The sequence below is a fragment of the Puma concolor genome, chromosome A1 (assembly GCF_028749965.1).
Source record: "Puma concolor isolate L17-30 chromosome A1, mPumCon1.1.hap2, whole genome shotgun sequence".
Classification (NCBI taxonomy): Eukaryota; Metazoa; Chordata; class Mammalia; order Carnivora; family Felidae; genus Puma; species Puma concolor.
The window spans coordinates 234,439,126-234,453,663 of NC_141667.1; the positions used below are offsets into that span (position 1 = coordinate 234,439,126).

General features: G+C 43.2%; 1 protein-coding gene across 1 annotated transcript in view; it reads left to right on the top strand.

Annotated features, from left to right (window-relative positions):
* Window positions 1–14,538, top strand: part of FLT1 (fms related receptor tyrosine kinase 1) — a 176,805-nt gene that overhangs the window by 81,788 nt on the left and 80,479 nt on the right. Inside the window, exons 12-13 of the mRNA XM_086714524.1 lie at window positions 1,747–1,861; window positions 10,526–10,634. Coding sequence (XP_086570650.1) covers window positions 1,747–1,861; window positions 10,526–10,634 — 224 coding nt within the window. The remainder of the gene's footprint in view (window positions 1–1,746; window positions 1,862–10,525; window positions 10,635–14,538) is intronic.

The window sequence follows — 14,538 nt, forward strand, 5'->3', positions numbered from 1 at the left end:
GGCTGAAATGACACGATGTCTGAGATTTGCTTCAAAATACTTCACAGAAGAGAAAACGGAAAGAAATAAGGATAGGCCTGAACAGCTGTGGCAAAATCTTGATAACTTCTGTCTGGGCGGTGAGTCTGTGGGGCTTTAGTACATTAGGTTTCTACTTAACCAGTATGTTTGAAAATAACGAACAGTTAAATGAAAGCTCTTACTAGAAACAGCGTATCTGTCCCCCGTGCAGGTGTGGATGTTTATAGGTGTTAATGGAGTGCCAATTACACGCTAGGCCCTTGCCTTACTGTGAGGACGGAGTGACTAAGCAGATGGGGCCCCATCCCCTGGAGCGGCTGGCCCAGGGGGGGCCACTTAGAAAGTGGTCAGTGCTCTGGGGGAGGACTTGACAGGCCCGGAGGGGAGACCACCCAGAGAGACTCAGTGGTTGAACAGTCCGGAGCCCCTTCTCAGCTCAAGGAGAGGGATAATCACAGAACTTTTTCCTGGTCATCACAGTCCCATCTATCCGACCTTCTTCCTCACCTACTTTATTCTCTATCATCTTATGTCAATCATTGCTGCCATTGGCTGCCCTGGATCAACCGCTCATTCTTTCTGGAACTGGGCTGTTCCTCCTGGAACAGCCTGGAGGCTGAAGTTCCTGCTGGTTGGAAAAGCTCCATAATCTGCCCACGACATGCATAAATTAGAGCCCAGCAGGCTCTCTGCTCACCACAAATTCTGGGTAGGGAATGCGTTGTGGATGGTCTTGACTATCAGACAAGGAAGCCTGGACTTTCTTCAGTACGCCCTTTGGAACTTTGGAGCAGAAAGGTTTCCACTAAAAATGCGAACATTCGGGTAATGGTCTGAGGTGGGAAAAGCCAGCGGGCAGCAGGGCCAGTGAAGATACTCCTGACTGGGTCAGAGTGGACGGAAGTGTCTTTTTTGTTTTTGGGATTTTTTTTAATTCACGCAGAACCTGGGTTATGTAGAACATGATACATGGCAAATAAAGATTTACCCCAAAATTTGGGTAGTAAACCATACGAAAACCATAGTTTGCTGATAATAATGTGTGTTTGAGAGAGCATGTTACCTTCTGTCTTTAAAAGGGTACTCTACTAGCTAGCTTAATAAGAGATTTCATGGACTTTTAGAAACAGAGGAGATTGTTTTATAATTAAACACTCGAGGCCTAAGCAGTTAAAGAGCTTCTCATGATCTCCCCAAACTTGGAAAGAAATAGACTGAATTTAATAACTGCTTCATGCTGTGTGTTTCCATATACACTTAATTAGCCCTGGAAAAAAATCAGCTGTATAATGGAATATTCTGATTAAAAGCCAACCTTTTATAGATGTGAAATGCTATTATTTCCTTGAGGTTTCCATTCATTAACGTAACTTTTTTTCCCCTGTGTTTGCATGTTTCCTCTTCCATGAACTCATTAAAATCTAGATATTCAATTTCCTAATTTTTGCATTTTTACTTAGTATTTAACATTTAGGACAGGAAGGATGTACGAAGATACGCTGGTGTGGGTTTCTTTCAGTTCAAGCAAAATGTGTTTTCTGTTTGTAAGTTCTAAGGGTGGATGGGGGGGACACTCCAAGGGAAAGAAGGGAATGTGTTTTGTTATCTTGTTATCTCAGGACTTAACCAGTGATGATTTTGATTCCACCTGTCACCCTGGACTGGACCATGCTACCATGCTACAAAGCAACATAGTAATGACCTACTTTTTTTTTTTTTAAATAGATATGACTTCTGCTCCAATAATGATGAGCCCCTGATCCTGGATCCTGACAGCAACGTAGGAAACAGGATTGAGAGCATAACTCAGCGCACGGCAATAATAGAAGGAAAGAATAAGGTACTGTCTGCAAAAATGTGCATTTGGGATATTTATTTTAAAAACACACGCTCAGCTCCCGGTTCTAGGTTGACTAGAGCCAGAAGTCATTCGAATGCTCAAACAAAAATTCAAAGAGAAGAAAGACGAGATCTGAGACAGGTCTTCGTGCACAGATACTCTGAGACTTCTCGCACTCGGTTCTCCAATGGCCCACCACTTCCAAAGGAATGAGCACTAGGTCCCAAAGGAGCTGCCTCTCAAATATCAATGGCTCTCGACCCTAGCTGAGTATTAGAATACTCCACGAATTATTAATTGCATTTGAATCTCTGGAGTAGAGCCTAAGGTTCATAACAAATTACCTGGGAGATTCTAGCATGGACCCAGGACTGAGAATCCCTGATAACCCATAAAGTAGGGTGTCGATAAGCATAAGCTGGTACGAGACTTAGGGCTCGAGTGGAATGTTTCCATTTCACAAAATATGTTGTTTTTCCCCCTCTGTCTTTGCAAGGGCAAAACCTTACTCAGGGTATGCAAACACATACAGTATGTTAGGATTCCCTGACCTAAGAAATGCAAATCAAAACCACGATGAGCTATTGCCTGACACCTGTCAGAATGGCCATTATCAAAAAGACAAGAAATACTAAGTATTGGGGAGGATGTGGAGAAAAGGGAACCCTTGTGCCCTGTTGGCGAAACTCTAAATTTACACAGCTACTATGGACGACATGGAGGTTTTTGGGGGTTCCTCCAAAAATTACAAATGGAACTACCGCGTAATCCAGCAGTTTGACTCTGGATATGTATCCAAAAGAAAACAAAACCACCATGTCAAAGATACGTGCCCCCTCAAGTTCATAGCAGCATTACTTACAGTAGCCCATTTATGGAAGCAAATTAAGTGTCCATCAGTGAATGAATGAAGACTATGTGGCCTGTGTAGACACAAAGGAATATTACTGAGCCACGAAAATGGAGTCCTGCCACTTGGGACATTGATGGACTTGGAGGGCATTATGCAAAGTGAAAGACGTCAGGCAGAAAAAGACAAACACTGTCTGATCTCACTTACATGTGGAATCCAAAGCAAAACCCCCCAAGCTTATCGATAACAGAGAACAGATTGGTGGTGGGGTGAGGGGTGTGAAAAATAAGTGAAGGTGATCAAGCCAAGTTCCAGTGATAAAGTAACTGAGTCCTGGGGATGTAATGCACGACATAGGGACTATCGTTGATAATACCGTATCGCATATTTGAAAGTTGCTAAGAGAATAGATGTTGGTAGTGCTCATCACAAGAAAAAAAAAAAGTTGCTTAACTATGTATGATGACAGATGTTAACTAGACTTATTTTGGTGATTGTATGGTAATACATGCAAATTACTCTCTCCATTTGAAACGAATACAATGTTATGTATCAATTATACCCCACCTTTAAAAAAAATAGACTTCTAACCAAAAAAAAAAAAAAAAAAAAGTTCCCTGACCTAATGAGAGCCTAGTAGGCATCGTTGCTGGTGCTCTTTTTAGTATTAAAAAATTTTTATTGGGGCGCCTGGGTGGCACAGTCGGTTAAGCGTCCGGCTTCAGCCAGGTCACGATCTCGCAGTCCGTGAGTTCGAGCCCCGCATCAGGCTCTGGGCTGATGGCTCGGAGCCTGGAGCCTGTTTCCGATTCTGTGTCTCCCTCTCTCTCTGCCCCTCCCCCGTTCATGCTCTGTCTCTCTCTGTCCCAAAAATAAATAAACGTTGAAAAAAAAAATTAAAAAAAAAAAATTTTTATTGAGGTATGATTGATGTACAAAACACTGTACAGATTTGACGTATACAGTTTAATGACTTTGGAGGTAAACGCACAGCCATGAAACCATCACCGCAGTCAATGCCATAAATTTCACCCATCGCCTCCAAGAGTTTCCTCCCATTGAATATATGAATGCATGAGTGAATGATACCACTTAGCAGATGTTTCCATATAGGCCACAGCATGGTAAACTAGTACTGTGTCCTATGGTGGATCTCGAGGACTCACCTACCATAACTGAAACTTTGTACCCATTGACCAATGTTGGAAATCCAACTCCTCCTCTAAAAAAGGATGCCAAGAACTAGAAAGGCTCAGAGATTTTACCCTACTTCTAGGCTACCACAGTTTTATGTTTGGTGGTTGAAAACCTGCTACTCGTGGGCCAGATACAATGGACTTTATTACTCTCAGCAAATCTCCTGAGCTTCATGTTGGCCTTGGTCCCCCCAGCCCTCAAGTGTCCAGGTAGAAATTGTGCACGCGGTGGATTTGCATAAGAGCGGAAGAACCTTGAACTTAGGGAACGCACGTTGGGTTGCCTTTGCTGCCCTCTCTGCAAAAACACTGTGCGTTCGCTGTGCCCCTGACCTCCACTGAGCCTCAGCAGTATCTGATACCTTCTGAACTGGGCACATCTCAGTAGACCGGAGACCTGGTGACTTTTGTCTGTTGACATTAGTGAAAAATAACACTTAAAAATCTGCTCTTATCAGGCACAGGGGGAGCGATGCTTTAAAAAGGAGAAACCTATCAACCCATTGCCAAATTGTCTATTTATATATGCATATCTTGATTTGGAGCCGTTCATTTATATGGATACTGTCGGCTGGAGTGTGATTAGGCTTATGTTATCCGTGTGTCCAGCTGTATTTTTTGCATTTGAAGGCAACAAAATAGATAACATCATTCCCCCCACATAGGGTTGAACAATAACAACAAATAACATCTGAATTCCTCGTTCTGTAAAACTTTTTGACATTCGCCAGTCTTTGGGCAGAGTGCTTATCTCCTTTTTAAAGATGAGAGGGGCACCTGGGTGGCTCAGTGGGTTAAGCATCCGACTTCGGCTCAGGTCATGATCTCACTCACGGTTGTGGGTTCGAGTCCCGCGTCGGGCTCTGTGCTGACAGCTCAGAGCCTGGGACCTGCTTCAGATTCTGTGTCTCCCCCTCTCTCTGCCCCCCCCCACTCATGTTCTGTCTCTCTCTCTCTCTCTCTCTCAAAAATAAACATTAAAAACAATTTTTTTAAATAAAGATAAGAAAAATGGGGGTGACGACATGAACTCAAACAGCTTAAATGTGGTGAATGAGAAACTCAAAGCAAAGTGTTCCTGTTCCCAAAACCACTGCTCTACCAACTAGGTACAGAAATTACGGTGGTGATGGCTTGCAACAAAATGTGAACAACCACTTGTCAAGGATTTAGGAAAAGTTTTTATGACCACAGCGGTGGTTAAAATTCTTTTTCTCTAATAGAAATGAACAGTAGTTGAAAACGTCCCATGATGGATAGCATGGGCAAGAGCAGTTCAATGAGATGCTTTGAAAAGAGGAAATTCTGTAAACTTGAAAGTTGGAGTGACACCCCGTTTTTTTTTTTTTTTAAAGGAAATGCCTCAGAGTAGAAAGCAAGGGCGGTTGTCACAAAGTTACTAGAAAACTCTAAGGTGCCATCGATTGTGTCAGTTTGTTTTGCCTTCTGACCACGTCAGGTACACGTACCGTTGGCTGCCGGATATTAACACGAGAATGTATGAGCCTGCTTTGAGCGGCAGCTTCTAGTCCTGTTGGGGCATCCTAGCCACGAAAATACACAATAGGAAAAAAAAAAAGTGAAAAATGAAAAAGCCAGATGAGGTTTCGAATTAGCCTGAATGAACCCTGAAGCAGCAACCTGACTCCATACAGGATACCTGGAAAGCACAGGGCGAGTGAAGGCCCAAACCCTGAGGGAGAGGAAGAGCTTCCCTGATTGTCTGTCATGTGGCTTGAAACAACTTTATCGTTTCGTAATTTTGTACTTCTGCAAAGGTTTTGTTTTTAATTTTGTTTTAATGTGTATTTATTTTTGAGAGAGGGAGAGACAGAGTGCAAGCTGGGGAGGGGCAGAGAGAGGGAGAGAGAGAGAGGGAGACAGAGAATCCGAAGCAGGCTCCAGGCTCCGAGCTGTCCGCACAGAGCCCGACGCGGGGCTCGAACCCACGAACCGTGAGATCATGACCTGAGCCGAAGTGGGACGCTCAACCCACTGAGCCACCCAGGCGCTCCTGCAAAGGTTTTAAATATAGACCTCCAGACCCAGTGGGCGCTTGTGTCCACAAAACTGCTTTTCTGTCCATGTTTAGCAAGCATAGTAAAGTCCCAGCTTAGACTATAAATGACCCCTTTACCTACAGTCACGTAACGAGCCTGCCCAGCGACACCCCTCCCCCCGACAGATCAAGAGAATGGAGGGCTCACTGGAGCATCCGTAAGATTCCAGGCTTTTCCTTTTTTTCCCTTTTTTTTTTTTTTTTTGTTTAACTCCTAGAAGGGTGCAGAGGACAATCAAATTTAGTTTCCTTATTGGCAAGTTTTGGCCTAGATCTGTGAAAAATGAGTCATCAATTGGAGTTGCTGATAACGAGTGAGGAGTTTTAGTATTGTTTAATGGGGTTGCCAGACTGTTGGGGTTGCAGCTATGGAGTAGGAAGTCGAAGGGACCCTGGGTTAGAAAACACAGTCAGGAAATACATATTACGGCGTTAACTCCGTGAGGCTGGAGAGTTGCGACAATTTTACCGTTCTGGCGACATTTCCGCCGAGGTAGTTTGCTAGTTTGGAGGTTACCTTGAGAAGTGTGCCATGTGGGACCGAGCCACGAAAGAGGCATGAAACCTAATCACAGAATGGCAGTTCGGGTCTCATTTCCCACATTCCTCCAGGCTGCTGCTTCTTCTTTTTTTTTTTTTTTTTGAATTCTCCTGTTCTATTTTCCCATCACTTGGCTCGAACGTGCCACCCGAGGTTAATTTTAGATTCTTCCATGGCCTTTATATATCTACTCTTATGTCCCCCTGACACACTTAAAAGGAAACGATATTAGAAACATCCCGAGATTAAAATCACCGTTCCATATTTAGACCTTTTAAAATGAGTTCTGGAAATTAGGCAGAATTACGCATCATCCCATCCATTCTCTTCCATGAATGAGGTTCAAACCGCATTGTAGTAGGGAGTTACTAATGCTTGGGGAGAGGGAAGGAAGGAAGGGGTATGAATAACTTCCCACTTTACAGTACCTGACAACACATTTCATCAGCATTCTTGGGTCGTGTAAAAGAACCCAGAGAATGACGTTAAGGGTCTTTTCCTACTGTCTAAATCCTTGGGGTCCTGGCAGGGCAAGTTAAAGGCACCCTCAAAGTGTAGATTCCACATGTAACAACTCAAATTCTTGGCACTTGCCCTTTTAAGTATTAAGTTAATATTTGGTGTTCCAACTGTTAGGCTATTTTCATTTTTTTCCCCCTTTGAAACAATAGTATTTGGTTACAGGCACCGGGGAAAGGATTTGTCCCTTTCACTCAGAAGACTCCTGCGTTTAGACTTAACGCCCTAGGAGAAGTTGTCTTCTGCCCAGAAAAACCGCACCCACCTACAATTCACACTTGAGCTTTTTCTGACCCTATAAAGTTTCTACTTCCGTTACCAAACATCTTTTGTTTTTCATGAAAATACGTTTCCGTTTGTAATTTAAAAATACATTATCTGGAAAAAGAAGTGCTCTAGAATCAGATAATTTTTAATAAAGTTGATCATAGGGTTTTAATTTCATCTTATCTTTAAATTTCCTTCTTTATAACTTTTTCATTCATCCGTCCTGTTTTCAAACCTTATAATAATGGATCAGTTGAAAAACAGCTTGCAGCTTGTGTCAAATAATAAGAAAGAACTGAGTATTTCTGTCCCTAGGAAGATTTCAGCTTATGTGACCCATCTCTGCCAATTTAAGGATGTATTCTTCAAGAAAAATTCAATCCGAAGAGTAGACAGAACACTACCAATAGATCTGTGCTTTTCCATCTAAAGAGTTTTAAGGCAAAAAGCAGTTTCATGTAGAGATCAAGGGTAATATACCCACCTCACGGGGCTATAGGGAGGAGTAAATGAGATAATACCTCACACATTGGCACACAGCTAGAGGGCTACATAAATGTACCCAGAAACAAATAATGTAAACCCCCATCAATGTCATTTTCTCATTTGATTTTAATAGAAACTTGGGAGAGGTGAGTTCTGGAGCAGACTTGCCTATGGCTAAGGTGTTGGTTTGGGGAGGGCTCATTCAAGCAAAATAAGAGAGACTCGGATGCATTTGTATCTCTGTGGCTCATCGTGTGACCTGTATTCCTTTCATTGCTAGGTATCTCGATTTTATTCTCTGATTATACAAGGGTTCTGAGCTATCCATCTGTTCATTGGAATTATCGCCAGATTGCCTGCCCAAGTCTTAACTATGGCAGATGTGCACGTCTGAATTGACTTTCCCTTGCTCATTTGCTTTGAGTTCAGTGAAATCAAAGTAATTTTAATAGAAACGCAGATAGAACTTTCAGATTCAGGTAATCACTGTCCCTAATATCAGCATTCTCGGTACAGACAGAAATGAGTTCCTCACTTATTTATTGAGCAACAAATCAAAGAATGTAGATAGGATTGTGCCGAGGCCCGCGAGGATAAACACTTGAGAGCTAACGTCATAAGAAAAGCAGTGCTTGAGCCGGGGGGGATGGGGGGGTGGGAAGGACCTTCATTGGTGTCCCTTGGGTCTGAACTGGCTGCGTCTGGGCCCAAGTTTCCAGAGACCAAATAAAGAAGTCATAGTCTTACTTGACAGTCTGCATTGTCCCAGCGGCCACAAGCTAACACTTCTTTTCACGTTGCTGCCTGCAAGCTTCTCTTCGAAGTATTTCCGTGTTCTTCCATGGCTTTTAAGTGGGGGGTGCGATAATTCAAAAGAAATATTCTGGAGAGCTCTTTCCTCTTACTTGCCACCTCTTATATCGATTAATAATTAACATAGAGAAAAAAAATAACATAGAGAAAAAGACCCCTGAGCTCCTTCAGGGTCTTCTCTACTGGTTATTTGCCTGCATGGGAGTATTTTCTCTGCAGAAGAGAGAATAATACATATTTGGCCATCAAGTAGGGAATTTCGTCTCTATCACCTTAAAGTAGGCCTTCAAGGACTCTTCAAGATTAAGGATAGGGATTGTGTCACGTTCATCTCTGTTTCCCCTACAACATCTGCTCAGTGCCTTGATGAACACCCAATCAGCGAGGGCGAAGTTGAATGAGAATTGCCACAAATTGCAGATGTTTTCGTTGCCAATAATGTCAACGACATACAGGATATATGAGCAGATGTAATTAAACAGATCCAACAAACAGAAGAGGAAACAACATGTAATATACACTCTACCATAGTGAAAATTACAGAAAATTTGCTGCCCAAAACAAACAAAAAAACTAGGAGTGTAGTTTTCAGTCGTCTTGATCTGTAGATAAAAGACAGAAACGTGTCCATTTATTGGCTGGGATAGGAGAACATAAGTGAAGTGACGAGCCCATTACTTAGCAACTCAGAAAAATGTTAGGACCCTTTGTAGAGTTTGTGTTCATCGTCTTAGCATGCCCACTGTCACATTTTAGTCTATATGTTACTTTAGCCTGTGAGTCACTGGGTCTAAATAACACTTCGGCGAGGACACCCCTCTCATCCGGAGGCATCACTACAGGCAGCTGCTGTAATTTCAAAGCCTCTGACCAGTGATTTGTGTTCTAGGGCAAGAGCTGCAACAATCTAGAAATAATGGGATAAATTCTTTTTTTTTTTTTTGTCCTTTTAAATATAAAAAGCTTAACTAGCATTTTTCATTTTTTTTTTTAATGTATAAGTATGTATTTTTTGCCAGGCTGGGTTAAATTTTAAAACCAACCATCTGTTGCGTATTACTAATTTTTATCTTTATTCTTTTTTAATCGATCTTTAAAAAGACAGCAAAGCGGGTCTTGAAGCTGTGTGAATGTGTGTCGCACTACTCTTTGAGACATCACAGCTTAGATCGTGCCTTCACACTCACCCCGGTGTCTCTTTCAGGGCTCATTAGTCAAATAGCACTAAAATCTAGTGAAACGATACTGTTGTATTCACAACTTTGGTCTTCATTTCCTAGACTGGGAATTGGCAGGCGAAGAAGTTGAGTAATCTGTGCGCGCGCGCGCACACACACACACACACACACACACACACACACACTGACAACCTCAGTGAACTTTCCAGCCTCTTCCTCAGCACTTCGGGGCTATGAGGCTACATTCTTTGAGTGCCTACAAGAAAGGGTTCAGCCAGCCTTTCTCCACTGTCCCTGCCCACTGGACATGCCCATTACAGAAGCAAACAGCAAAGAGACCTCCTGTTACCAAACGCATCCATGATCTCAGGTCATCCGAACAAAAGGGAAGGCCTTGGCCTCACCTGTTCCTCTCATTGACGTGGAAGTGACCACCTCACAGAGTAGGACGTGCTGTCCCGCATCTCGGCTTTAGGTCTATAATTGTTACGCCAGCAGCACGAGATAAATAAGCCTGAAACCCTCATACGAGTCGGATGTCATAGCCCCCGGTCTCCTGAGGACCTGCTTTCCTGTTATTTTTCCATTCTTGCTGGGGCTCGGCGGAGAGGGAGCCTTCTGGTAAACCACCGTGCGTGCAATAGTACCCTTGCTGAATGAATGGAATAGCTGAATCATTTCAGCCCTCAGAAGAATCTTCGGGATGTTCAAATGGTTCTTTGCTCTCGCTAAAGTTTCCTTTTCTTTCACAGACGGCTAGTACCTTGGTTGTGGCGGACGCTAGGATTTCTGGAATCTACAGTTGCGTGGCTTCTAATAAAGTAGGGACTGTGGAAAGAAACATAAACTTTTATATCACAGGTAAGCGATATACCCTATACTCACAAAGATAGCCTGGTGACCTTGATGTCCTTACAATTTGCTTCTTGGTGCACTTAGAGCTGGAAGGATTTTTGTTTTTAAAAAATTCCATAGAATTGTTAAACGTTGAGTAACTTCATGCTTGCTCTCAGGAATAGAATTTGGCGTCACTGGATCTAACAAGTTATTTCTCCAAGTTCCCTTGTAGAGCTGTCTGTGTGCATCTTCCTCCCCAGATTGGGTCGTGAGGTTAGGATCTTGTCGTACTCGTTTTTAAACTCTTTTCCGCACCTGGCACGGGGTCTGGTACATAGCAGTTGTTTGGTAATAATCAAGGAAATCAAACCTTTGATGACGTGTTTTTTTTTTTTTTTTTAATTAAAAAGCTAATTGTCTCACAACGTAAGTCATTTCTGCTTTTGAGGAATGAGGCTCTCCTATAGAACTGAAACTGAGTTTGTTGACGGTAACTCATGTGCTGTTTTTTGGTAGCATTTACTGATTTTCAGCCTTAAATATGATGGTCTCTGCAAATCTTAAAATGTCCAAGGGACACAAATGGCACTCCCTATGTCCCTCCATGGGTACAGGAAGGAAGTAAGTAGCTCAAAGTATAAAAACAATTGCCTGGCTCCACACTCCCCCAATTTTCTGAGGAAACCCGGGCAGTTTGCCAGCTTTCTGGAAACTTCGCGCTGCATGGGGCAGGCTGCAGCAGTTGCCTAGAGTTCTCTAGAAAGAAATAGGTAGGTCTGATTGCATGAGACATATGGGATGTCAGATCACAGGGAGCCTTCCGGCAAGTTAGCCAATCCTCAGAGAAGCTGTGTCGTGGGAGATCTCCTGAGATAGATTCTCACAGAATGTGAGAGCCGGAACAGACTTGAGAGGCTATTCAGCCTGATAGCCCCCACACTTTCCAGGTGAGGAAATGGGGTTTGGAGAGGTGAAGAGGGACACAGCAGAGCCACTCCTAGACCGGGTCAGCCCCTGTCCCCTTACAGCTGAGAAGTATAAGGGAAATCGTGTTTGTATCTACTCCAAGTTGGAAAATTCCTTTATTTAGAGAAGGATTCAGATAGCCATTGCACACAATATTGGTTCTCTTATCAGTGTGGGATGATTTGGACCACTTAGGAACAAAGGTTTGTACTGTCCTTTATGTTTGATTGGAAACAAATTCCTATGCAAATCCTAAGTCACCGTACGTGTGATTTAAAGTATAAAAGATTGAGCAATCCTGTGCTGAACGTTCAACAAGTTTATACAAGTTTAGTGGGCACTCCCCATTGAATAGAACAGTTCAGCGCTGCCCTGAGCACTTGAACGGCTCTCCGTGAAGCCCCGTCTTTATAGGAAGACAGTTTTAACACAAAAAAGAAATGTCACATCCTCATATCAAGAGGCATGTGTAGCAGCAAGGTGGCAGGTGCATTTACCGACGCTAAGCCAATGCTGTCCGATAGAAATACAAGCCACACACGTAATTTAGAATTTTCCAGTAAAACTACATTTTTGAAGAATAAAAAGTAAGATGAATTTTATGTAAGCCAGTGTATCCGAAATATCATCATCTTGACAAGTGATCAATATTTTTAAAACCTTGTTCGGCTTCAGTGTTTAAAATTTAAAGTAATTGAGATAAAACGGAATACAATTCAGTTCTTGGCCGTCACACTCGCCCCATTTGAAGGGCTCGGTAGCCACACGTGGCCAGTGGGTACCGTGTGGTCCGGTGGTGCTCTGAGCCTCTGAGAAGGAAGGGCTGAGGTGGTCCGGGGGAAGGAGGGCATGAAATCTGAACAGGTAGAAAGAAGAGGCTAGCCTTGCCCTGACGTTCTCAGAGCCCAGACCGGATACCATGCTATGGTTCGGCTTCTCATGGGCAGATAGACCTCTCCACGATGGCCCGAAATGTGAGACACGGATGCCGAATTCGGGGACTACTCACAGGTCCACAGAGGGATGTGACAGTGCCTGAAGGTGCAGAAGGAACTGACCCCCCTCTTCTCTTTCTATTCCTGGCTGTGCCCCACTAGTGCACCCACGTGTATGGTCAGCCAAGTACTGTCCGCACCCCTAACAGTCTTCCCTGGGACCTACAAGTGTGCACACTCATGAGCAGTCTGACCTCAGGAGGACTTTTTCAATCTGGAAGCAGACTTGAGGCCATCTTTACAGGGAATTCTGGGATCCCCAGGACCCCCCCCCCCAAAAAAAAAGACATGGAATGGGGGGTGGCACAGGCTAGGGGTGGCATGCTTTCCTGACCCCACAGACTCTTTATATTGGGGCGGGGGTGGGGGGCAGGACAGCCAGCATAGAGCCAAGTAAAGGCCCAGGGCAGGGACCCCTCTTGCCTGGAGCTGAAGGCAATACCGGAAGAGGAGTTACCAAGAGTGGAGGGGAATGTTGTGTTCGTTTCCTTGTTGTTCGGAGTCCCCCGAAATGATGAATTTGATGACCAGCCTCAACTGCAGCACCAATATCTAGCCCATCCTACTGAACTTTGCATCGTTGTGTGTCTGTCTGTGGTCAGCATGTCTGTTGAATGCAGACAGAGATTCCCTCCTATTCCTTCCACATTATACAGGTTTTAACCATGGGATGGCTGAAATCCTTTCTAGAGCTCTAGGCTTGTCCTCAGAAAGGGGCGATGAGAATTCAAGTCAAACATACGTACTTGAGGCTTACGGTTGTTTTCCTCTAGAAATTCAAGAGCTTTAATCTTAAACTGAATAGAATCGCTCTGAATTATTTTCTGCTAGTCCTGAAAAGTTCTAGTTTTGGTAATTATAATTTGCTTAGATTCGTTGTTTTTTTAATTATGACTCTTTTCTTTCTTAAATCCTTATCATGAGATTTATTGTCAACTAGAGATAGAGCTAAGTACTCAGGAATGTTGCCCCTTCCACGTCTATTTTCTGAAAGATGAATGCATATTTGCTTGGTGTTTATACTTAACCTAGTGCAAACGCTGGTTTAAAAGATCTGTCTAAAATTCACCTGTTCTAAATCAAAAGATCTGGATTTGGATCCTTACTGGTCCTCATTTCAGTCCTGTTGCCCGTTTGTTAAAATATAATAACAATTTAACACAGTTGCCTTCCAAATTAATGAAAACAAGTTGGCCTTGGCCTTTAGAATTCCCCACCCCTTCTGCTCTAAACTTTGCCATTCACTTGCACGTAGTAGCTACTTGAAACAAACAAACAACTTTCTAGCAACCACTCACTTCTTAGGGAATGTTATTTCTGTTCTTCAGCAGAAGGAAAGCCTTCTTTATTAGGACCTGACAAGCTATACCTCTCAACCTGTGCATTTCTATGCTTGTCTGTTTCGTGAGCTTAATTCACATGTTTGATCCAACTGAGTCAAAATGTCCATCCCCTAATACACACCTGTGTAAATAGATTACTCTTGCACCTACCCCTAAATCAGATATCTCTTCCGAGCAAGGATTGATTCTTCTCCATGACATCTCATAAGATGCCATGGATGTGATATGAATTAGTTGGTGCCGACGAGGATTGTGCCGAAATCTGCAACAGATACGCCAGTGTGGGAAGGTCGCCTGCTTTCGCTTCATTAGAAGGCAGTTCTTTCCTGGGTCTGTTTTTGTACTCCATCTAAAAAAACAAATCCACATGAATTGAGAGGAAAAAAATCCCTCTGGATTCCTTAACTAGTGTTAGGACGTTTTACTTATCATCTTCTATGGATCAGAAGAGAATGCCTGAGAGAGAGTCGTTTCTAAGAGGCTGTCTGGTGACATGAACTAAAGTGACTTCACTAACGGTGTGAGAAGCAGACCTCAAAACCCAGCTGGTTCTTTTCTTTGCCTCCGTGTGTGTGTTTTTGCCATTTGTTGGCACTCCGCGGGACTAGGGCTGGGTGTGTTAGC